Genomic DNA, 26,419 nt, shown 5'->3' with positions numbered 1-26,419 from the left:
CTAGAAAATGAAAAGTTGAAAAGGACTAATCAAAACACAGAAGCAAATAAAAATACAAATATCCTTCTGTCTCTTAATTAATCAATACCCAAATTTCCCAATTAGGATTTGAAATCNTTCAGTACCCAAATTTCCCAATTAGGATTTGAAATCACAGCAAACTGTGACAGTACTTCTCCTCTTCCTCACAAGAGAGATTCAACAGTCAGGGAGAAAGAACCAATTTTTGAGTTTCACCAAACTTTTCTNATCAATACCCAAATTTCCCAATTAGGATTTGAAATCACAGCAAACTGTGACAGTACTTTCCTCTTCCTCACAAGAGAGATTCAACAGTCAGGGAGAAAGAACCAATTTTTGAGTTTCACCAAACTTTTCTAATTTATTACACAGTATACCTTGGCAGATTAGCTTCCATAACTTCTTGTGGAAGGGACTGCATTAGCTTTACCATGGCAAAGGCTAAAGGAACTCGAACTACTTCCTCATCATTCACAACCTTGGATTTTATGAGCTTGTGTTCTTCTTCCCTTTTAGTCTGTAAGAAAAATTTAGGTTAAACTAATACAAACATGGATCAGGGACCTACAAACACTGCAACCTCGCATTTAAAAGGTAAGCTCTTTTGATACATCTTATGACCATTTCCAAGTTTACTGTCTTAAAGAACAAACTGAATTATGCAATTATGTTAAAATTTATAATTTTAACAATTATAAAACAGAAGGTTTTTTTTCCAAAGGAGTAACCAGAAAAAAATAAAGCCAAATTTTCACTGATGTAGATTAAGACTGCTGTGAAATATGTAGAAATTGTAAGAAATCTATATCAGTTGGGATTTTCAAGACTTTGAGTGATACTGTTGGTATATAAGAAATACAGTGCCTCAAATAAGAAGTTATATTTACAAATATACAAAATGATCAAGTCAATATTTTACACCAGGGGCTGGCAAACTTCTGTAGAGGGTCAGATAGTAAATATTTTTAGCCCTATGGTCTCTGTGGAAGGTACTCAACTCTCCTGTGGTAACGCAAAAGCAGAATTAGACAACATGTAAAACAGTGAGTGTGACCGTGTTCCAATAAAGCTTCCTTTACAACAACAGGCTGCAGGCTAGGTCCAGCCCATGGACCACAGTCTGCCAATCCATGTTTTACACTGAGAAGGAAAGGCTCTGACTTCATGAGAATCCACTAGTAAATGTTATCCCTGTTAACCAGGATGAAGATGAATTTTAAACAGCAGAGAAGATGCTGAAAAGGGAAACATACTCTAATTTTTAAAAACTTGTTCTTTTTTGGAAATGAGAGTCATTTAATTAACTGCTTAGGAGATAGAGAGGATCTATCTACCACATGAAAACCATAATGAAGAAACACTGCTGCTCAGCTCCAGCAGGAGAGGGACCTAAGGATGATGAGACAGATCAAGGGAGGTGAACTGTAAATGCTGAGGTAAAAGACAATCCAGAAGCTGAAGTTAGGAGCCTCAGTCTGACAGGGCCCCACAAACACCCAGGTTCACAGAGACATCCTGTGCCCCAAATAGAAGGATTACCGTAGATGCCAGGCATTTATGTAGCCTGGGTAGGATATCCCCAGTTATGGTTCCTTGGATATTTTTAATCGTTCTCTCCAATTCTTCCTTATTCCGAGGAAGGAAAGAGAGGGACTCCGTGATACACTCAGGTTCTCTAGCTGATGTCCCTTCACAATCAGCTGGATCAGGATTTCCCAATTCTTTGTTGTTGTCTGACAAGCTCTTACATTTGTTTTCCTTCTCTTCCTCATCCATTTGCTCTAAATCCATGGTTTCATTCTCTGGCAACTCAATCACTTCTATTGTGTCTGTGTTTAGTGAACAACAAAAGTCACCTTAAATCAAATAAGGAAACAACATAGTTGTGTTACGTAGTCTTTCCCACCAACATCCAATTAAAATTAGTCATCACTATGGGGAGGCAAGATAAGTGCTAAGGAAACAGCACTAAATGAGAGGGTTATGGTTTTTTTGCTGTCTTACAGTTTGGAGCCTAATGATGAATAGAGACAAGTAAACTCACAATTATGAGGGTGAGAGAGCAAGTACAGGGTACTCTGGGAATACACTGGGAGGCTAGGGTGGGAGGAGGATCTTAACCAAAAGGAAGCTTCCAAAAGTACTGTGGCTGGAGGGTTCCAAAAACGAAAACCTATACTCATGAGCATGAAAATCATAATGGCAGCCAACATTCTCATGCAGGAATGTCCCTTACTACAGGGTTCAGTTTATTAAAGAAAATTAGGCAGTACAGTACTGTGGGGCAAGTTCAGGCTTGGCTCTGCTAACAAGCCATGTGACCAGACTAGGCTTTGGATTCTTTTAAGCTGGAGATGGTGCCTATCTTGCAAGGCTATTGTGACGATTAAATGAGATAAAGTCTATAATGCACCCAAAATATGTTTCTGACACTTCACTGACTTTCAAAAATGGTAGCTATTAGTCTTTATTTTGTTTACTGGCTATGTAGCTTTGAGAAAGTTACTTTATACTTTTGAACTATAATTTCTTGTATCAAAAATAATGGGGTATGACACCCAGTGCTTATTACCACATGTGCCTTCCTTACTACCCATCATCTGGCTACCCCATCGCCTCACCCCCTCCCTTCTGTAACCCTTAGTTTGGTACAGAGTCTCTCATGGTTTGTCTCCTTCTCTGATTTCTTCCCAGTCCTCCCTCCCTTTCCCTGCGGTCCTCTGTGCTATTCCTTATGTTCCACATATGAGTGAAACCATATAATTGTTGCCTTTCTCTGCCTGACTTATTTCACTTAGCATAATCCCCTCCAGTTCTATCCATGTCAATGCAAACTAACGAATCGTTGAACACTACATCTAAAACAAATCATGTATATATATTGGCTAACTGAACATAATAAAAAAAAAAGAAAGTGGAAAAAAAAAAGAAAAATAACCATTCAAGTCCTTTCCTCATTTTTTAAATTAAAAAAAAATGGGGTAACTAACAACTAAGGTTCTTGTAAGATTCTTATGAGAATGTCTATAAGGGCCCAGGTCATAGTAGTTGTTCAATAAATGTTTCAAACTTCAGTCATATCTAAGAAGAAAAGAGATAGTTGAGCAATTAAGTATTTTAATTTTTAATGTTTCTGTTTATGCAAAATTACAAAATGCAGATTCCACTGCATTTTGATAGATAAAGATGAACCACTAAGGCGCTTTAGTACGCTAATGGTTTAAAACACACTTAAGTTCCTACAAATTCAAGCCAGTCTTTGCTATTAATTAGTGTGGCTCTACGATGATTTTACTGTGAATCAAAGAATTAGAAAATTCTGACTAGGAAGGAATGTTGGAGTAGTGCAAACTGAGGGCCAGAATATTTCAATGTTTTTAGCAAAAACAATTAGTCTCTTGGCCCATTTAAGTGTTCATTCTTTTCTTTTAACAGGTTAAGGAAATTTCTAATTATGCCTTATTTGATAGCATACACACTGAATTTAATCAAATGTTTCCCTTGTGTCTCTTTAGATGACCACATGCTAATATGTTAAATTCCATTAACCAATTATACCAACTTCATGAGTTAGTGGAGGCTTCCTCTATCAATCATCTGAAATGGAAAGCATAAGGTTGAAATTATCCATTCCTTAAATATTTGTAGGACTTGCCTATAAAACAGTGAGGACCTTATATTTTCATCAGGAGGTTTTTAACTACAGTCAATTTCTTTAGTGGTTAGAGATACACCCAGATTTTCTATTTCTTCTAAAGCCAGCTTTTGTATTTTATTTTTCTAAGAATATGTATATCTCACTCAAGTATTCAAATTTGTAAGTACAAAGATCATAACATTATTTCACCTTTTTCATTTAATTGTGACCTTTTAAAATTCCTAATGTTTATTATGCCTTCTATTTTCACTGACCAATTCTGACAGAGCTTTGCCAATTTATAATCTTTTAAAATACCTATTTTTAGCTTTGATGANGTTTACTATGCCTTCTATTTCACTGACCAATTCTGACAGAGCTTTGCCAATTTATAATCTTTTAAAATACCTATTTTTAGCTTTGATGATCTTTCTTATTATATCTACTTTGTATTTTATTATTTGTTGCTCTAATTTTTAATTCTTTTCTTATACTTTCTTTGCATTCGTTGCTTAATATTCTTTCTATACATGCAGGTGGTAAAATTGGATTTCTATATAAATAATCTACAGCTCAGATTTTTTACCCATATAATTTAGAATGGCTTTCTCTATTGTTAAATAAGTTTTTACACAAATACTAAATCATCTGCTTTTACTTCTTCCTGACTCATTAACTAGTCACTGCTATAGGAGCAGAAAAAGGTGGTAAGCTGAGTTTTGCCATCTTTAATTCATCATCATCAATTATCCAAAAACAGAATGGAAATTTAGTTTAAGAAAGTTTTAAAAACTTACTTTCATCATTCTGGATTTTTCTCACTTTTTCTTCAAGAGTTTTGTGGTCAAAGTGGAATGCTTCTAACACTATTACTAGCAAACTGTTAAAAAGAAGGTACACAGAAATGTTTGTTTGAGTCACAACATCATTCAATGATTAAAAGGAAACATTAAAAGACTTACAAACACTAAAATTATTTTTACCAGTTTTAGTTATTTTTTACTTTAACAAACATTAATACAAGGTAAAAGTAAACTGAGATTAGCAAGACTACTTCAAGAAACAATACAAAATTGACATTTTAAAAACAAAAAAATAAGAAGTTTGACCCTATGTACGTACCTGACACCCAACTTTTGATTGATCTGTCCTGTCTGTAAAACATGAATGAAATGTTTCAAGTAATATATATATGCTGACCAAGACAGATGTCTGCAAATAGCTCCAATAACTTCTGTGGCAGCAATGGTTATATTTTCATGCTGTAAAACAAATCAAGAGCATCAACACAGAATAACATTTGCTAACAAAATACAGAGCTAATTTCATACATAAAAAAGCTTAGACAGTAGGTGATCAGCAATTACAGAAAGGAAGGAATGCCCAAACTATACTCCATTTCCCCCCCCCAGCTCTAAGAAAAGATGCTGTCAAGTAAAGGAATGACACTGTAATTAAAGAGTATTAATGCATTTTGGGCTTTTTTCCATTCAGACCTCTCTGATGGGTTCAAGCCATCAGAGTGAATGAAGTAAATTCATGTGTAAAAGTTGACAAACACTAAAGTTAACTTTAAAGCACAGCTCAGCATTCAAGAGTACACTGCGTTGGAGACATCTCTTTCATGCCATCATAAAGAACAAGGACTGGATTTGCCCTCATACTGTAAACTAGAAAAGTAGACAAAAATATATGAAACAGCAGTTTTCAGACTCTGGACATCAAACAGTATAGTTCAGTGCTCCCTGAGAGAAAGGCGACAAATGAAGTGTGTCTTATAATTGCCCTAATTCATAGTGTCACAGCACAGGAGGAGAAACCCAAAAAGGGCCCAGTAGTCTCCCTGATGTATGGAGACAGCATTGAGGCTGTGGCAGCTAGAGTCCACAGGGCAGAGCACCAGAGAGGAGAGAGCCACACAGAGAGGAAAGCTGCACAGGCATACCAAGAAGCAGAAAAATATTTCTCATGAGAAGAAAAATCAGCCAGTTGAAACAGACCCAAAAACGACACATGATAGACTTATAGTAGACAAAGGTAAGACAAATGATAAAATTAAATTCCATAAGATCAAGAAGGGAGAAGAAAGCAACGACATGTTAAGGAAAGAGAGTTAAGATATAAAAAAGGCCCAAACTCAATGTCTAGAAATGGAAAAGTCATTATGGGAGGGAAGACACACTGGATGGGATTAAAAACAGATTAGGCTCCGAAGAAGAGAAGATTAGTGAACTTGAAGACATAGTGATACAAAAGTGAAACAAAATGAAACTCAGAAAAAAAAGTAATGGGGAAAAAAAAGAGCCTCAGTGTACTTGAAACAACTCTGAGTGGTCTTATATACACTGTGGCCTCCAAAAGCAAGAAAGGACCCAAAAGTATCTTTGAAGAAATAATGGTCCAAAATTTACAAGTCTGAAGAACACTACAACTCAATAGATCCAAAAAGCTCAACAAACTCCAAGTACAAAAAACATGATTTTCTAGGCAGCCAGAAAAAAAAAAAAAAAGATACGTTACACTTAGAGGAACAAAGATTAGGAATGACTTCTTGTTGGATATGATATACACCAGAAGACAGTACAGCAATTATCTTTAAAGAACAGAAAAAAAAAAAAAAAGAAACTGTTCAATCTAGAATTCCATACCTAGAAACATTATCTATAAAAGCAAAAATGAGAAAAGACAAATAAGAACTGAAAGAGTTCATCAGTAGACCTGTGCTACAAAAAATTTAAAGGTCTTCCTGTCAGGAGTAGAATGATATAGGAATATGTCTGGATCTACCCAAAGGAATGACTAGAAAATTGTAATTAATTGGAAGTGACCAGAAATTATAAATATGTAAGCAAATATAAAAGATCTTTCCTTATTTTAAAAGATTTCTTTATTTTTTTTAAGATTTTATTTATTTATTTGTCAGAGAGAGAGACAGAGAGAGCACAAGCAGGAGAAGTGGCAGGCAGAGGGAGAAACACGCTTCCTGCTGAACAAGGAGCCTGCAGGACTTGATCCCAGGACCCAGGGATCATAACCTGATGTGAAGGCAGACACTTAACCGAGCCACCCGGGTGTCCCTTGAAAGATCTCTTTAAAGATACTTGACTGTTTATTTTATTTTTTTAAAAGATTTTATTTATTTGACAGAGAGATAGAAAGCATGAGCAGGGGGAGGGGCAGTGGGGGACGCAGGTTCCCTGCTGAGCAAGGAGGGAGATGTGGGACTTGATCCTGAGACCCTGGGATCAAACCTGGGCTGAAGGCAGATGCTTAACCAAGTGAGCCACCCACACGCCTCAATAATTGACTGTTTAAAGCAAAAATAATAATGTATGGCGTGGTTTAAAACTGATGTAGAGATAAAGCCTACAAAAAAAGAAAATAGGCCCATGATAACTAGTAAGCCAATAGAGATAAAGTATATGTTGGTTGTGCTTACTGACTCTTTAAACTGGAATTCTGGGGAGTAGTCTTTTATTTACTTAGGTAATTCTTTAAAAATTTTTGAAACAACAGGGGAAACCTACCTTTGCAGGACATCATGTGATCAACACAGTATAAATTCAAGTCACAACTCCTGATATCACCTCAATTAGACTTAAATTTCTGGGTACTGTCTTTCATTAATCCAAACAATAAATATCTATCAAGGCTTTACAATGTGCCAGGCACTGTTTTTGGCACTATGCAGTATAAAAGCGAAGACAGTCCTAAGTTCAAATACTGATTCTCATTCTGAATATCTTTGAGAAAGTTAAATACTTCCCAGTTTACTTTCCTGTAAAATAGTGATGACAGTCCTTATAGGGTTAAGCTGTGGTGAGGATGAAGTAAGATTATATAAAGTACTTAGAATAGCTGCTGTATCTGTATAACACTAAAGAAAAGGTAGCTGTTGTTTAACTTCATTTCTCATGAGCCATTTGGGAAAACAATAATTCTGCTGCTAAATGGCGTTTATCAGAATTAAGTCCTATGATACAAAAATAAAAGTATGCTATGTTAGTAATGTGATCATTTATTTCTGAGGGGAAATATTTTGTGATTAGCCTCTGCGGGCTAATAATAGTGAAAATAAAAATTACAGCTACCATTTACAGAACATTTACTATGTGCCAAGTACCATTCTAAGGGCTTCAGAACTATTTTAAGTCTCTAATTATTGTGACAACACCAATATGGATGTTACTAACCCCATACGCACTTTGCAAAAGTGTGTCATGGTATGGGTAGAGGTTTAATGGTTTCTAGATCTCATGTCCTACCTTGAGCATTTTCTCATCAAAAATCGGAGTCATGGCATAAGGCATGATGTAATTCTGAAGAGATTTAGAAGACAGGACAACTTTGCTTTCCATTAATTGTTTTGCCAGTTTCCTCAAGGCTCTTGCTCTTCTATGGATCTGTAAGTTAGATAAAATAAGAATTACTTATTGAATACACTCACCTACAACCAGCTCCATTTCAGTACCATGTTCCTTTTCCATGAAAAGATTAAAGGACTGAGATACGGTCCATGTGTTACATGAACAAACTGTGCCTTGACTTCCTTCCAGAGATATAATCCCTAGCATTGTTTAACAATGGATCCTAAAGCATTTATATACTTCTTAGGAAATGGCAGAGAAATGTGACACTATTATTGTGGTTTATGATACCAAGAAAGAAAACAGACCCAGGAAAATGATCATTCCCTGTGCTAATTTGACTGACAATCATGAAGACCAAGGAACGAGAGGCTCAAAACTTTTTGGAAAACTAAACTATATCTTTTTAAATGAGATAGAACAGTTTGAAATGCTTATTGTATAGGTAGGGGGGAAAAAAAACAACATGGAAGTGTCTTCTACCTGAATGTGCTTCATATTCTCAAAGAAGTCCATTTCTGGATCATGGCAATCAGTAAGCTGTACCAAGTCTTTAAATTCTGGTTGATCTGGAAAGGTTTGAATTAAACAGGAAAGCACTGTGGTATAATCCTGTTGAATAGTCTGCAAATGCCAAGTTGAGACAAAAAATTTTTTTTAAGAATTTGCTTTCTAAATAATATGAAATTTATCTAATTCACTAATTTTTTTTATAATTTTTTAAAAAAGTAAAACATTCCCACTGTAAACATAAACTATAAGCTCAGAAGTGATCACTCTCCTTTCTATTCCCACTCTCCTTTTAAGAGTTTGGTGAGTATATATGCAATCAAGTATTCAGATTAAACGTACTAAGCCTGACTGCTTTTCAACAACAGCCTAAGTAGGGAAAAATAAAAACAAAAACAAAACCCACAACAGTAGTATGTAAAAGACAAAGATACAACTGCAAAACCCAATACCTCTGTCTGGCTCTTCAGTCCTTTCCTCAACTTCTCCAGGAGTGAACGATGAATGATTTCCCTATATTCTTTCTCTGTAACGTTCAGGGCAGCTAGCTTTTTGATGATACTCATCAGGCACATGCTGGCATTATCACTTAAAGACATGTCTCCTAACTAGAAACGGGAAACAAAACAAAACAAAACACATTCTTCTGTGTAATAACTATAATATGGAATATTATCTCCCAATGGAAGAGTTTACAAAATGTTGCCATTCCTCTACATAAAGATCTCTCCTAAGAAATGTCCCCCAAGTACATCATTCCTAGGAGAGAACCAAACGTAGGGCTGTGAGGAATATGCAGGCGTACCTCAGAGATAGTCTGAGTTTGGTTCCAGACCACCACAGCCACGTGAAAATCATAATAAATGAGTGAAATGGGTAAATGAATTTTTTGGTTTCCCAGTGCATATAAAAGTTATGGTTACACTCTATACTATAGTCTATTAAGTGTGTAATAGCATTATGTCTAAAAACACAAGGTACATACCTTAATTAATATTTACTTATTACTAAATACTTACCATGATCTGTGATTTCAGTGCATCATAATCACTGATCGCAGATCATCGTGACAAATATAATAATGAGAAAGTTTAAAATATTGTGAGAATCACCAAAATGTGACACAGAGATATAAAATAAGCCAGTGCTGTTGGAAAAATGGCACTGATAAGACTTGTTCAAAGCAGGGTTGCCACAAACCTTCAATTCGTAAAACAAAAATAAAAAAACCCCCAAAACACAGTATCTGCAAAGCATAATAAAATGAGGTATGCCTGTAGTAAATAACTTAAAAAAATCATGCTTATTGACAAGTGACACTCTGATTTGGAAAATACGATGAAATAGAATTTTTGATTAGTTTTATTTCTCAAAGCCAACAGAATAAAAGGTTCACTAAAGCCAGTTTTCAATATTCAATATCATGTTATCACTGAAAATGACAGAGTTGGCTGGTATAATTCTGGTTAGCTGTGCTCCAGTTCCTGGGTTGAGATGTAGGTAGTGAATGTGGAGAAAGTACTGCCAACTCAGCCAACCAGGCAGTGATCTGGAATTCTTTGTGCTAGAATTTGACATGAAATATGAAGAATTAGCCCCAAATGGGGAGATTTCTTTTTCATATATTACATAATCATTAATATCAGATGAATAATATAAAACCCCACAAAGAGGGCACCTGGGTGGCTCTGTCGGTTAAGCATCTGCCTTCAGCTCAGGTCATGATCCCAGGGTCCTGGGATCGAGTCAAGCACCGGCTCCCTGGTTAGTGTGGAGTCTACTTCTCCCTTTACCCTTCCCCCCCTTCTCGTGATCTCTCTCTCTCAAATAAATAAAATATTAAAAAACAACAATGACAAAACGCCACAAAGAGATTACTGATGCCATTACATGGTTAACTATAAATCAAGGGTTTCAAGTTCCCCAATTTTGGGTGTTTTTTTAAAAGATTTTATTTATTTAACAGAGAGAGATAGCCAGTGAGAGAGGGAACACAAGCAGGGGGAGTGGGAGAGGAAGAAGCAGGCTCCCAGCAGAGAAGCCTGATGTGGGGCTCAATCCCAGAACGTCGGGATCATGCCCTGAGCTGAAGGCAGATGCTTAACAACTGCGCCACCCAGGCGCCCCCCTAATTTTGGGTTTTAATTCAATTCAGCAACATGATACTTAATATGGTCAGAACCCTTTATATTTCTGTATCAATAAAAGAGGGCAGACTAATATAGTGACACAACTTCAAAAAACTGAGATATAATTGAAATACTATAAAATTCACCCTTTTAAAGTGTATAATTCAATGGTTTTTAGTGTATTCACAACGTGTGCGACTGTCACCACTACTTAACCTCAGAGTATTCTCATCCCCCCGCAAATAAAACCCTGTACCAATGAGAAGTCCTCCCTCCCTGTTCCCACTCCTCCCTCCCCCTAGCAGTCCTGGGTAACCACTAATCTACTTTCTGTCTCTATGAATTTTCCTATTCTAATACACAGCTTTTGGATTTTTCTAAGTGCTTCCACATATATTATTTTATTAAAAATATTTGTCTTTTAAATCATGAGAATAACAATATGGTCTTCACCACACAAAACAGTCCGCAGCTAAAAGAAATTTTACACAAAAACCTTTACCTTGCTCAAAACACAAATTAAGAAATCAGGTCATGTAGTTGTATTATCAAAACAATGAAAAACAATTCATAAATTTTTGCTGTAAAAACCTACCTCCATATTATAGAAACAGTTATGCATAACTGGAATTAGGTAGTTAACATCCACAGTTTGCATCTCTTTAATATAAGAGCTGATGGTCTGGAATGTTGAGAAGCGAACATCAAAGTTGATATCATCAAGATGTCTTTGATCAAAGGCGTTAAGCTACAAGAAATGAAAACATTGAAACACTGAAAACACAGATGAAGGTATATAAATCTTAAATAAACAAAAACGATAATACTTTTGAAGCAAAAGAGAAATGTAAGACTTTCTCTCTTACCTTGACAACATCAGTAATATATTTTAATCCACTCTCAAAATCAGAAAGAGTCTAAAAGGAATGAAAACAGTATATCATTATTGAATAAAACCTCAACTTTTCTGCCCTCCTCCCTTCAACTCCCTCTTTCCACTCAAATTTATATGAAACATCATGTTGGCACCAAGGAAGCTGTTACTATGTGTCACATGTCATAGTTATCTTTTTAAAAAGGGGTGGTTTGGGGTAAAAATGAGTATTACAGACCTGGAAAACTGTACAAAGCAATTGTCTTGACAACTTATTCTTAATAACTGAGAAGAGTTTTGCTAGAGGCTTGAGGAAGCTTGTAGGCTCCAGGCAATGTTTTAACAGGTTTTGTACTGTCACCAAAATATCGACCTCTGTATCCTTAAGAAGAAATATTAAGAGAAATCACATTTCAGTAATTTAGAAAACTGGTCAACTTGGCTTTAATATATTATAGCACAGAAAACAAATAATTATCAATAAGAAGCACAAGTAGTAATTAGAAAAGTTATTTCATAGGTCTTTAAAAGTTCTTAGCATTTTAACTTAACATAAAATCCACAACGATGTCCATTAATAGTTTCTTCCTTTAATTCTAAATAGAAAATACACATGGTTTTGGAACATAATTTCTTCTCTGTCTAGTCCAAAAAGAGCCAAGAAAAATGAGCTTATTGAAGAAAAATACACACTCCTGATTGTCTACAGATGTGTGGTCTTCTATATGGAATTACTATGTGGCAAGAGATGTTCAGTGTAGCTACTAAGGCCTCATTGAGTTTGAACCGTGGGAAGACTCTTTTACTTGAGATTGAACTAAGGTTTGAAAGTCATTTTAAAAACTCCTAGCTGTTGGGATGCCTGGGTGGCTCAGTCGGTTGAGCACCTGCCTTTGCCTCAGATCATGATCCCAGGGTCCTGGGATGGAGTCCTGCATCAGGCTCCTTACTCAGCGGGGAGCCTGCTTCTCTCCCTGCCTGCTGCTCCCCCTGCTTGTGTTCTTTCTCGCTCTCTCTGATTCTGGCAAATAAAGAAAATCTTAAAAAAAAAAACCCTTCTTATCTGCATGTAATATTAATATAGTCTGTCTTTTCATTCAATTCTGCAACTGTGATCCATATTTAAGATTATACAAGGCATTTCTTGGGTTCCAGATTTATTTCTGATCAAAGAGAGAGGGAAAAAAATATCCTGAAATGGACTGGAAGCTAAAGAAAGGAAAATGACTGTTAGGACTGATGATGGTGCTTCCACCTTCTTGCTCGTCCCCATTCCTACCCCTCCCAGTGTTTCTCCTCTATTTTTAATTTTATATTTCTGTATAAAGTCTTTTCACAAATACATCACAGAATCTAACCGATGAAATTACTGCTCACAGATAAACCTTAATAATTGATTGCCACTCTAAAGACAAAGCCAATGTCCTGTGAATCTGTACCTGAGCAATACCGCCACGGTGGAGGAAAGGAAGAAGAAGTGTAATGAGTAGAGAACTTTGTTCTTTGTCTCTCAGGAACTTGCTGATCCTAGAGAAGGGGAAAAACTGATATGTAAGGAAGGTACACAAGGTAAGAGTACTTCTCTAAGAAGTTAAACTTTTTGTAGAAAAACGTGACAGACACAGGTGGCTTTTATGTGTGCGTGTAGGAAAAGTTTAACCAACTTATTTATAGCAGTGTCCATTCCTATTTCTCTCCAACTTCAGGCTCAATTCTATTTCTCTTGTAACATCTGATTTTGTAGGTAGGTTACTGTAAACTCTGATGCTATAATCTGACAATTAGTAATTTCTTTTCTTATTATTATTTTTGTTATTTTTTTGATGAGTATTAATTTCTTATTTTACAAAGAAAATAACATTTTTAAGTGCCAAGACTTGTTTAAGGTTTTATGTGCAGTGTTTCAATTTAACTCCCATGAGAGCCTTCAATATAGGAATTATTTTTAGCCCCATTTTGCCCAAAGAAAACTGAGACTCAGCGAAGCTGATGTCACACAGCTAAAGAAGAAGTGGAGCAGGCCTTCCAAACCCTGGTCTTTCTGGTGCCTTGTCTCTCATCCTCTTTTCACTACCACACAGCCTGTGATAAAATATGAGAGTATTTTGTGTGGTTTTCCAGTCTGCATAACTTAGAAATACAAGAGTATAAATAAAACATTTCAAAGAAGTTCCTGAAAGATTCTAATATATCATTTTGTGTTACCGTTGAGGAACAGAAAAAATAAACGTTGAACAGCTAAGTCCTGTAACAATTTTAGAGTTTAAAATGGAAACATTTTTTGCGTTCTGGTTTACCAACCTTGCTACAGAAATCACAATTATATATTTACTAGGTCTGGTGCCAAAAAGAATCTTTAAAAATCCCTGCAAGATCTTGACCCTTAAAAAACAAATAAACAAAACAACCATAACCTGCTCTTTCAAATGAATTATTTTTATTAATTAAACTAAAAAAAATATGGAAAGTATGTGATCTCATGTAACTCAAAATTCTAACTGAACAAAATATGCAAATCTATTAGTCTACTTTAGAATTTTGAAGACTGTTCCCATAATAAAATGAAGGCAGATGCCATAAAAGTTTTCTAATGAATATTCCAGCAGAGAAACAATTCTACGTTAACTTAAAAATGGAGGGCATTTAAAAATACTGAAAACCTTTTCAGCTTATTACCACATTAGAATAATTAAAAAACTAGATATAATTTGGCAAAAATTAAAACCACGGATAGTAATGTTTTCTTTTAAGGACCAATATATCACTTACTTTGACAGAATGCCAAGTTCCTTACTGACTTGTGCCCTATTCTTCTTCTTTTTCACCTTTTCTGCACTTATTGTAGTTTTGCTGAGATACTGGAGAATTGCAGGTACATGAGGCAGAATTAATCGTCCTCCCATCGTGATAGACTCTGAAAAAAAGAGTGAAAAATGTTTCGATTTTAATTAACTATTCTCTTAAAGGATAATTGCACACTATCTTCATAATGACAGACAAGAAGAGCACTCAATTTTCATAAAATTTAATAAATTTAAAAAATTTAATAAATTTCAACTCTAAAGATTAAATAACTTTTTTCTTAGTCATAATGTATTATTAGCTAAATTAAAAATTTATGTAAGAGACCCCTGAGGCTTTATGTAAGCCATTTTTGGTAGCAGTAAAAGAACTGTTAGGATAATTTGACAGGAAGAATTCAGAGACATGACAGTGGAAGTCACTTACTAATTTCCTGATGGACAGACAGTTGAGCTTTCTGGAGCATAAGTAATCTGAATTTGTACCACGGCCAAGAAAATTCAGTTTATATAAATTGGTCTTAATTTCCAGAGAAAAGAAACTCTCTTAATAATGTAAGTGATTAAAAGAATCAAATTGTATTGACTTTTTCCTTTCTGAGGGCACAAATGCTACTTCAGAAATCTAAGAATCATGTGCTTTGTACAGCACACATACCGTCTGCACTTTCTGCGTATACGCATCCAGTTACTGGCAAGCTGGAAAGTGTTTCTGTGGGTTCAAAATCTGGAAGGTTAAGAAGGTCATCGGCTATATCCATCACAATAGAGGCTGTGGCTTCAGAGAGATTCTTTGCTGACAGAATTGCAAAAACGTTGCTCAGGATATCACACTCTGGGGAACCAGATTTCTGTTTAGCCAGGAAAGGGAAATATCTGCAAGGAAAAACATTGAAATTGTCATCTTATTTCTCAATCTATTTATTTATGAAAACATGTTCCACTGAAATTTTCATATTGAGTTTAAATATATATACGTGTATGAATATCAAAAGGGAAATTACTTTAAAACCTAAAATTTGATGGATAATTCTAGGCACCTCACAAAGATTATGTTATTTAGGCAGGTATATCACTCACAACTGAGACGTGTCTAAAGCCACTAGTAAGTAGTAAAGCCGAGATCTGAACCACAGTCTAAGCCTTTTCTAAAAGAAATGTATTGAAGACAGGCTATTTTTCAATTACAAGGCTTCTAGAATGTGAATGTTTATACACTCACATAAAAAGCCAATGTGCTATGGCATGGGAATCAGGAGTACAGACCAAAGAGACATTTACCATATCAGGATAAGCAACATTCAGAGATCAGGATCATATTTTGGGAGAGGTGAGTGAATGCATCCCCAAGTACGAAAGATGAAAGACTCACACAAATGACAGGAGCATCCCACCCAGAGGAAACACACCAACAAGGGCAGAGGGCACAAAGGCTTTCCAGTCAGTGGCAAAGCAGCAACGGTTTTGCATCAGGGATGTAGTCCTCTAACAATCAGCAGGAAGGTAAAACCGACAAAAATCAGATAGTTTTACCAATTTGTCATCATTGGAAAAAAAGCTCAAGCACTTTTAACACACTTAGTACTAACAAACTGAGGAAAAGTTCTAAGCGGTAGTATTCATACATCTTTGTCCAACAGATATTAGGCAGAGCGTGGGCAGGCACCAAGGAAGATACTTTGCACATTACCATCTCTAACACCGATGACATTAGGTACTGCTATTATTTCTATGCCACAGGTGCTAAAACTGAGGCTCAGAGAGGCCAGCTTTGTCAAAGAACATGCAGTGGCACTAGGATTTGAAGCTAGGTTTGTGTGGCTTTTGGAGACTGTTCTCTTAACCACTATGCTGTATGTTGTCTTAACATTTTTTTCAAGCACAAAAGGTGAGAGGGCTGCTTTCAGTTGCTGCCAAGGTTGTAGCAAGAACCCATTCAAATTCAATGCAACTTCTAAGTGACCAAACTGTGTTTCTTGAACAGCAGCAGAGCTTGATGCCAGGGCATACTGGACATGCTCCCCGCTCAAGTGTACAGCTCTGCCAGAAATTTCACTCTTTCACATGTAATGAATACTGACTAACCATGGATTAAAAAGGGTACAATACAAACCCCCTGTGGAGGAAGGTACAGGAATAAATGCGAAACAGTCTCTGCCCTCAGGGGGCTTTAGGTAGGTCAGCTACTAAGAGGTGAGTGTACTCCCAGCAGGTGATCAGAGGCCCTTCCAGGAGTGGAAAGCTCAGAGGAAGAAGAGATGGAGCAGCGCAGGGGTCATGGCGGTCAGAACCAGAGCAGCTGTTTGAGAGTGGCCAGGGACAGGCCCAGGTTATGTTGGTTGTTCTCGCTTAATTATTTATAGCATCTCTTTTCACCCTCAGGAAGATAGTTGGGATGATATGATCACTCTAGTTAGTGAGCAAGTTTTTGTTGCCCTGAGTTCATTTAATTGAGACAATTTAACCTTAGTTGTGAGCTTGAAGATATTGGCTGTAGTTCAGCTCTACTTGCATCTGTTCAAATACAGAGTAAAATGCTAGACTTGTCTGTAGATGAAAACCTGTTTGAATGTCTGACACTATGTAAACTGCAACCGTACTTCAAAATAGAATTTTCTTTTACTGAAGAATCACCTTCCTATCAAGTGGTTCTGAAATATTCATTCTTTAATTCTTCCACATACAACAACATATGCGTATCTGTTGTTATGGAAATTTCAAGGGAAGTCAATCCTTCCAAAGATTTCTTTCAGGTAAGCATTAGTTCTGCTGCCTACCTCCTCTATTGTTCTGTGGCTTCTATTTTTCTCCAACCCCATAATGAGAGAGAAACTGCAGAACATACGATAAAGTGGCATCCAGTCATGGGGATCTGTACCTTAAGTAAGGACCCAACTAATATAACTAATTGCCATAGTGACAATATGAAGAGTCCTTCATGGGTCATTTGCATACAAATTATACAACTGTAAAACATTTCTCAAGTATGCCTATGAAGTGCTGCTTATAAATGTCCAGTTATAAGACAAGATATGAAACTGCTTTGTCAAGCTGGGAAATAAATGAAAAGAGGCCTTGCCACCAGTAAAAATATTTTAAACAGGTATTCCTGAGGAAGCCAACGTCAAGGTCTTTGGTTCCTTTTTTGTTGACTATTTAATGACATGGGGAAATGTTCATGATATAATGGTACAGGAAAAAAAAAATCAAAGGTTGGTTATACGGTATGATACCAATTTTGTAAAAACTGATGCCACAATATTAAAATCTTGGCATTTACTGAATCAATAGTAAATTTTTTTTTCCTAATTCTACCTTTTATTCTTAAACAGATCAGGGCAAACGTAAGTCTGTTTCCATCACTGAGATAAACAACATAGGTTCCTACGCTCCTCAGTAAATATGGATTTGGTCTGTGACACAAGCATCTCTGAACCATCTGTAGATGAAGGTCCTATAAACAGCTCATAATGTCCTCAAGAGAAAGTTCATTTACTACCACAAGAACTCTATGTATATTAAGACGTAGTTTTACAAGAATAGAGGACATCTAGAAAATCTAAAAAAGCCTGTGAAAGTTTTGATTTTAAGTGGTAACGGGGGAAAAGATACAGAATGCCAATTACAAATCAGCTTTTATTTTTAAGCAAGCATGCAAAAAATAGGAATATTTATACACTGGCATAACTACGGGTATCCCCAGCTTTTCAAAACTTCATGTTATGCCACTTTGCTTTTATGAAAGAAGGTGGTAAGCGAAAATAGCCTTCACCATTGGTTTTGCAGCGAGCCATTACAGGGGCAGCGCACACCTCTTCAGCAGCGACAGAGGCCCTGTCAGGCTCCTTCTCTGGAAACTATACTCAGCAGCTCAGCATCCAGCCGCCAGAGCTGTGAACGGTGTCTGGGAGCATCTGTGCCTTATCTCGATTTATTTTGTGCATCGCATACCAAGATGTGACCTAAGGCATCAGAAAAGCCTAAGAGAAATTATTTTTTTGGATCTAGGAACACTAAAATATTCTTCCATATAAATGAATGATAATTCTTTGCTTTACGCCATTTCGGCTCATTAAAGTTTCATTGGAATGCTCTACTTTCAGATAGCGGGGGGAAACCTGTACCTGCCAAGTTTCACATTCTGTTTTTCCCTTTCCCAGGACAAATCAAACTACTGAAAAAATTACTACACATTGGAAGAACATCCCTATCAGTTCCAATACTTCTGATTTTTAAGTTTTAATGAAACTGTAAAACTAGCAAAAATGCGTAAGTTTTGCTATAATATATACTCTACAATTTTAACTCACATTGCAAAATGTGATTTTACCTATTTTTCCCTTTTTTAAAAATTATAAACGAACATTCCAAAGACAGATCATAAAAAGTACCTCTTCCCTGCTCTGTGGTACCCATATCTCCACATGCTACAGTAACATTAACAGTTTCTCATGTATCGTTCTAGACATTTTCTACTTCATTACATATATATATATATATATATATATACACACACAGGTATCTTTTTTGGATTACAGTGTTCGGCAACTTGTATTTTCTTTAAACTTGTGTATTTTGAAATTCAGCTACCTTATTCTCTTTAACTGCACCTGTACTATTTCACTATAAGTTATATTATTAGTAAGCTTGGCTCATTTTGACTAGATTGGTCTAAGACACTGTTCTTTTCAAAGGTGGGAGAAAAAGTCATACCTTGCATTTCTGCTCCAGATACTAATTAGTTTCAGCAGAGGAGTAGGAGAATACTGACTCTCAGATCCAAGCCTTCGGATCTAGGACACAAAATAAAAACAGGATACAAAATAAAAACACATACAGAATTGTAGGGGGAGAAAAAAACAACTAAAAAGCAGAACAAATACAGAGAACCCACCAGAGGATAAAAAGCCAAGGGACAGAGATTAATGTTTAAAGGACAGACTGAGGAAAAAAGAAAGGATTCCAAAATAATATCTACACAGGAAAAATGGTAAAGATGGAGCAAGGAAGTGCTAGACACTTAAAAGGAATGAGGGACTTTAGGTTTCAAGTGGTTAGAAACAACAGAGCTCAAGCAGCTAGAATTCCTAAAATCAAGTCTCCTCCATAGTCTTTTTAGCTATAGTTATATCAGGTGTCATCACAAAATGGTTACAAACAAGGAAATATGTAACAAGAGTATCTGTATTTTCCCTTATGTATGTCAAAATCCAGAGACACATCCTTGAGGTGCTACAACAGTTATATTCCGTTTGCTTAAGAGACATAATCACATTCAAATTAACCTTAAGTATAAATGTCATGATACTACAGACACCAGCTCTTGAGCTTTAGGTGACAAAGGAGGCAAAGAAAAGGATTCTACAACTTCCAGAAACAAAGGACGACTCGACGTAAAAGAAAAGACCAGGACAGGCATTCATGTCTGGGTGTAGACTAGGCTGGTTAAAGTAATAACACAGGAAGAAGCAGAAAGTATCCAGGCAGAATGTAGTAATAAAGTTTACCTGGGGCCAAACTGCACCGTGAAATACAGCATCAATCTCTTCTGTTCTGAATTGGTAAGACTCCCAATCCAAAAAGATGTCAGTTACCATTTTGATTCCAAGACGTCTTAAATTTTTCAGTGGGTTAATAAACCTGAGCTGTATCTGTAAAACAAAGATCTTCTCTTAAACAACAACGTTATTTCATTGTTATCCTTGATTCCTCAAGGAGGCACTATTGCTCAGATGGCTAAGAATCAAACTGGAAATCCTGTTATTAAGTCTGCTTGCTGCCTGTGGCTCTGAGTCACATGGAAATTCCACTGAGCATATCATACTGCTTTCCTCATTGAACAAGATGAGAAAGCAGACTTAAAAAATCAAATGGTGAGATGTGCTCCATTATCACAGCCCAGTAAAATTACATTAAAGTGTCCTTAGGGGGAAAAAAATCACAAGTGGAACAGCTGTTTTGTGTCCTACATTGTTGTATTTCTTTATCCAAGTAATTGTCTCAAATAAAATCCTGATTTCCTCCTATGAACAGAATATTCTTAATAAAACAAGCCTTCCCCCCCCGCATCACAATGCCTTAGATTAGGGGAAAAATTAAACCTTTACTTCAAATGAAAGTCACTTTCTTTTTTGTCTTCATAACCTGTATTAATTATTTTTTACCTTTTCTAAAATTAGGAGTTTTCAATTATTCTTGTTAAAATTAGTTTAGGAGACTAGTTAAAGAATTTATGGTCTCTCTATATAGTGGAATACTTCATACAGTATAAGAGAATGAAGTGACTGAATCAAGGCATGGGAAGATCTCAAAATACATAGCTCAAAGAAAAATGCAATTCGGAAAAAAATTAAAATTTGTCTGTTTAGAGGCATAGAGGCTGGAGTGGGTGGATGTCTGAATTAACAGCAAACGTCTTTCATAACGGACTCTGCTACCTCTAAGGGCATCTCATTCCCTACAAGTTACAAAATCACAAGTATGTGGCCAGTTTGTTCAGGCTCAGAGCAGAAAAACTTATTGAGCACCCCACCAATGAGTCCAGTGGCATGACAGCCACAGTTCTGACCTCAGCTTAATTACTCTTTACTTTCATAAATTTATGAAGACAACACAATACTCTAATATAACGAATATCAAGTTTTATGGCCACAACACCATGAAGAAAATTGTTTAGTTTACTTCCTAGGGGAATAGTCCACATGACTGGGTTTCATGTACACTTAAAAGTTACTCCATTGTTTAAATGTTCCAAAATAATAAAACCAAACTAAAACAGCCCTCATGATACACACTTCAGTGTCAGTCAATGACTGGAAGGAACTAAAAGATACAAAAAAAGTAAATGTGTAACTTAGTTCAAACACACAAATGTAGACGTTTAACTTACTTAAGCAGCATTACTGTGCAGTAATTCATTACAGTACCTCAAGGAATTCTTTGAACTTGTCCAAGAATTTTTTAAAAAGGATCAAACTGCCCAAAAGCTTAGCACCTCACTAACTAATGATCTATGAAATTGCATAAATGATCTTTCAAGTTACTGATTGTTGACTCAAGGGACAGAGTAAGGCTGTTATTACTGAGTAACTTCTTTTAAGTTAACCAAAAAGTCAAAGAACTTATACAGAGTTTATAAAATCTCTAATCTTTCATGATTTAACATATCCAGGTATAGATAAAGTCACTGACACTATAAGGCAAAAATGAAAATTCTCACAGAGAAGCTCTCATGTAACATACAGAAAGAATTTTCCAAGACCTCTTTTCAGCTTCCGCTGTTGGCCCCCCACAAGCCTCTTTTTCACAAAGAAATCAGAGTGAAATTTTAAAAACATCAAACAGACCTTATCACTCCCGGGCTTCAAACCTCTCCGGTTTTCCCAGTACACTTTGGAGTAAATCCATCTCAGAGCCCATGAGGCCCTCCCTACCTCTCAACCTTATATGATTCTTCTCACTCCTTGTGATCTAGCCATCTTGCCCTTCTGTCTGTTCTTAGAATGTGTCAAAGCCGTTCTACCTCAGGGACTTTGTACTACTAGTCATTTTCTCTGCCTGAAATGTTCTTCCCACAGCTGGGTAGATAGAGGAGTTCAAATATTACCTCCTTAGACAGGACACTGGTCATCCTAATAAAAGCAGCACCCATTCACTCCCAGTTTGGTCACTTCCTATCACATCCCCTCATTTTATTTTAAATTCTTCACATCTTCATGTTTCTTCTCAACATGCTCATGTTTTCCTCTACTTTCGTGAATATATGGAGTGTATTCCTAATAGCTGTTTTAAGTTTTTGGCTAGTTCTATCATCTGTGCCACTGCTGGGTCTGCTTCTATTGATTGGTTTTTCTCCTTTTTATGAGTAAAATTTTCATCCTTCTTGGCATGACTGGTAAAACTTGACTGGATGTCAGACACTGAATTTTGTTTTCATTTAAATCATTTGAAAGCTTCTGAGTTTTGTTCTCAGATATAATTAATTTACTTGGGAAAAGCTGGATCTTCCTAAGTTTTGCTAGGGGTTGCCAAGGCATCCTTTATTCCAGAGCTAATCTGGTTCCACTACTGAGGCAATCCCCTGCCTAGGACTCTTCCTGGTGCCTTGGGTATTATGAGGTTTCTGCTCTGGATGCTGGGAATATGAGCTGCTCCTAGCCTTATGTTGGTCAGAGGACTGTTCTCTGCCTGCTCCTTTCTCATAGTTTCTCCATGTCTGTTCAAGATGGACCAACAGGGTCTTGATTTGGCCTTCCTTCTCAAGCAAATAAAAAACTAAAGAGAATCAATGAGACAATGATTTTCACATACTAGACAGCAGGCAGCAAAGGACAGTAAGCCCTGAGAGGGTAAACAGGTGAGTCCTATAAGTTCCCCAGATTCCTGCTTGGAGTTTCAGGCATTAGTGGGAGAAGGAAGAGTCCAGGCACAGGACGGTCATCTTTCCTAAGATGAGGAGACAGAGTAGCATGGCTTGGGGAGAACTGACAGGCAGAGTACCAGACGGGAGAAAGCTACAGAGATCTGCAGAGGTTCTCACTTATTTCCCTCGCAGGTCTCATCACGAAGTGACATTATTCTAATTATGTGTGTATTTATTTGTTCTTTTTCTCACATGATATTGAGTCCTTACCTGTCTCATTCCCCACCCAGAATGATGTCTGATAGATGGTAGGCATGAAATAAGCATTTTTCTGAATCAATAAATGGATAGGAATTTTTATTTGCTTCGTTCACTGCTCCATCTCCAGTGCTTAGAATAGTGCCTGTCACATAGTAGGAGCTCAACGAATATTTATTGAAGGAATGAATGAAAGAATAAAGAAAACAAAATGGTGCCTAACAAAACAGAAGATGTGTTCTAAATCCCTGGAGCCTGGTAATCAGAGAATATTATTTCATCACTAAAGCAGATTTATATCCATGAGTAGCTCAAAAAAACAGCATAAAATTCTGGCTGTCAATTTTCAGTTATCATGACCCTATGAGAGACAGTTCACCAGGCATATCCACAGATTTGTTGATGAAACAGATTTTAGCCCAGTTAAAACTGTGCCCATTTATCATTAACTGAGAATCAACAGCAGAAATCTGAGTCTAGATCTTCACTTCAAGTCCCACTAAGAAGGCTTTATAAAGACATTAAGTTTCCCTAAGCTTTCCACAGAGTATACGTATACCCACATACTTGTTTCAACAGAACATAAATATATTGTCTTTGATACAATTCAGAAAATATTTATGGAGCACCATCTTATGAAGCCTCTGGCAATTAGCTTGCTTGGTGGGTCTTGCTGCTTATCTTTATTCAAAACATTGCACTTATAGTAGACAAGCATTTACTTGTAAAAGACCTCTGGGCAACTCTTATCTCAAAATAATAAGGATGATGCTTATCGTATTCTGTTCATTCTCCAACCATTCTGGATAGAGTTGGAAGATGTCCTATACCTCTAACCTCTTGAAATTAAAATGTGAAATATCAGCTCGGCTATCCCTGATTTTAGTTTGAGATGTATATAGATAGAACTTACTCACACCCTATTATTTAAAAACTCTTTAAAATATACAAGTGATATACAGCTGACCCTGTATTGGGGTCAGGGGCATTGATCCCCTGCATAGTCAAAAATCCCTGTATAACTTTTGACTCCCCAAAAACTTGACTAGTAATAGCCTACTGCTGACTGGAAGCCTTACTGATACCATAAACAGTCAATGAACACATACTCTGTATGTTATATGTATTATATACTATACTCTTACTTTATAATAAGGTCAGCTAGAGAAAAGGTTATTAAGAAAATCATTAGGAAGAGAAAGTACATTTATGGTGCTGCACTGTATTTATCAGGAAATAAAAACCCATTTATAAGTGGACCCACATAGTTTAAACCCATGTTGTTCAAGGGTCCCCTGTAATTTGCATCCTCCAACTACACGTAAATATTTAAAACAGTGAAGACTGCTAGATATTCAGGTCCCAACCATTTCCCAAGTAAAATGCAGACTCTTCTTAGCCCAAGAAGAAAGCAACCCCAGTGAATGTCTCTCACCTTTTCTCGTTGGTCAAGGATGTGTGAGGCCGTCGCTGTCATGCACAGCAACATCTGCAAAATCTTTGGTAAGTAGGCACCGATCAGATGACTGATGTTCTTCAACACTATTTCAAGGCTATTTAAGATACCATGCTGACGGCCTAAAGGAAGAACTTTAGACAAATCCAAATCTTCTACTGCTTGCATGACCGCAGAATGGCATTCTCCTAGTGAAACAGAGACATCATGTCAAAGGAAATACTAGTTACTCTCTAATTATAGCTTCCTTTTTTCAATTTCCCTCAATGATAAAGTATTTTCTACTGTTCCAGTGATTTATAGATGATAATGTATTCTCTCCTGATTCTCTTACCAAATATTCAATGAACTAGGCATGGTAGGTTTTAGTATTATCACTTTATGGGTGAGGAAACTGAGAATAAAGGAGAAACTTATGCCAGAACTAAGTCTCTAAGCCCCATTCTCATCCTATCTGGACTACTCCCTAAACCTGAATTACCAACAGTATTTTATTGCACCTAGCAACCTCCCATACATTTTTCTCACTCTCAGCTTTCACTGTCTATGTTGACTTGAGCAGTTTCATAGAAAATGTCCTGCCTGCTACATCAGAAGCTTCTTGAATGCTGAGGATCAGATGTTTTCTCTTGCCACCCCTGGTGAATAAATAAAACAATAGTCCTTTATAAACAGGTACTGAATTGATTCCATAATTTACTTAAAAGACTTGAAGGGGCGCCTGAGTGGCACAGTGGTTGAGCGTCTGCCTTCGGCTCAGGGCGTGATCCCGGCGTTATGGGATCGAGCCCCACATCAGGCTCCTCTGCTATGAGCCTGCTTCTTCCTCTCCCACTCCCCCTGCTTGTGTTCCCTCTCTCGCTAGCTGTCTCTATCTCTGTCAAATAAATAAATAAAATCTTTAAAAAAAAAAAAAAGACTTGAATTGTTATTGCTTGAGCTTTTCTTCAAACCAACTGGTATGAAATCATGAACTTGCTATTCATATACCTAAATGGTCTATCCAAAAAGAGTATCATTTATAGCTATCCTCTTACAATGGAAGCTGTTTCACTGAACAAAAGCCTTTGTCTTCATCAGAGCCAACGTCCTTCGCAGGGCAATATTAATTACACTGAACGAAAACATTTTAACAGCTGAATCCATTATCATAGAAAAATTTCATGAATACAAGATTTCATGCAACACATTGCCATACAAATAAATATCTGTGTTTGCCTAAAGAAAAGCGATTATGGGGTGAGAGCAGAGATTCTATAGATCTACCATTTTCTATCTGAATGGTCATAAGCAAAATAGTAAACTCTTTAAGCCTCAGTTTCCTCATTGGTAAAATGGGAATAGTCAAGTAATGATACCTCAGGTGGTTAAGGATCAACTGAGTTGAACGTAAAAGGACCCATCATAACGTCTGGCATGGAGTAAGCACTCAATAAATGTTAGCTATTATTATTATTAATTACTAACGTTGCATACCAGAGAACAGACCATAGAGCATTTCAGCTCATTGGATATACCTATTATATTCACTTCGTTTAGACGGTGAGGTTGAGAGCATATATACTTCTATACTTTCTATTTTTTTTTTTAAGATTTTATTTATTTATTTGTCAGAGAGAGAGAGAGAGAGAGTACAAGCAGGGGGAGCAGCAGGCAGAGGGAGAAGCAGGCTCCCTGCTGAGGAAGGAGTCCGATGTGGGACTTGATCCCAGGGCCCTGGGATCATGACCGGAGGTGAAGGCAGATGCTTAACTGACTGAGGCACCAAGGCGTCCCAATATACTTTCTATTTCAAAAGTATCCAGGGGGGGCGCCTGGGTGGCACAGCGGTTAAGCGTCTGCCTTCGGCTCAGGGCGTGATCCCGGCGTTATGGGATCGAGCCCCACATCAGGCTCCTCTGCTATGAGCCTGCTTCTTCCTCTCCCACTCCCCCTGCTTGTGTTCCCTCTCTCGCTAGCTGTCTCTATCTCTGTCAAATAAATAAATAAAATCTTTAAAAAAAA

The 26,419-nt window shown here is 36.7% G+C and overlaps 1 protein-coding gene across 2 annotated transcripts in view; it reads right to left on the bottom strand.

Moving 5' to 3' along the window:
- Nucleotides 1–26,419, bottom strand: part of UTP20 (UTP20 small subunit processome component) — a 94,993-nt gene that overhangs the window by 25,886 nt on the left and 42,688 nt on the right. Inside the window, exons 27-42 of one of the 2 annotated variants that reach the window (XM_034644494.1) lie at nucleotides 24,395–24,603; nucleotides 19,847–19,990; nucleotides 19,053–19,132; nucleotides 14,998–15,215; nucleotides 14,308–14,452; nucleotides 12,978–13,065; nucleotides 11,777–11,920; nucleotides 11,531–11,581; nucleotides 11,260–11,412; nucleotides 8,988–9,143; nucleotides 8,509–8,649; nucleotides 7,924–8,061; nucleotides 4,781–4,920; nucleotides 4,456–4,538; nucleotides 1,561–1,877; nucleotides 399–538 (exon numbers count right to left, since the gene is read on the bottom strand). In XM_034644494.1, the coding sequence (XP_034500385.1) occupies nucleotides 399–538; nucleotides 1,561–1,877; nucleotides 4,456–4,538; nucleotides 4,781–4,920; nucleotides 7,924–8,061; nucleotides 8,509–8,649; nucleotides 8,988–9,143; nucleotides 11,260–11,412; nucleotides 11,531–11,581; nucleotides 11,777–11,920; nucleotides 12,978–13,065; nucleotides 14,308–14,452; nucleotides 14,998–15,215; nucleotides 19,053–19,132; nucleotides 19,847–19,990; nucleotides 24,395–24,603 (2,347 nt within the window). The remainder of the gene's footprint in view (nucleotides 1–398; nucleotides 539–1,560; nucleotides 1,878–4,455; nucleotides 4,539–4,780; nucleotides 4,921–7,923; nucleotides 8,062–8,508; nucleotides 8,650–8,987; nucleotides 9,144–11,259; nucleotides 11,413–11,530; nucleotides 11,582–11,776; nucleotides 11,921–12,977; nucleotides 13,066–14,307; nucleotides 14,453–14,997; nucleotides 15,216–19,052; nucleotides 19,133–19,846; nucleotides 19,991–24,394; nucleotides 24,604–26,419) is intronic. The other variant, XM_034644495.1, reaches the window with a different exon arrangement.

The sequence above is a fragment of the Ailuropoda melanoleuca genome, chromosome 15, assembly GCF_002007445.2.
Source record: "Ailuropoda melanoleuca isolate Jingjing chromosome 15, ASM200744v2, whole genome shotgun sequence".
NCBI classification, from domain to species: Eukaryota; Metazoa; Chordata; class Mammalia; order Carnivora; family Ursidae; genus Ailuropoda; species Ailuropoda melanoleuca.
The sequence above is the reverse complement of the archived record's forward strand: the minus strand, read 5'-3'. Positions and strand labels throughout refer to the sequence as shown.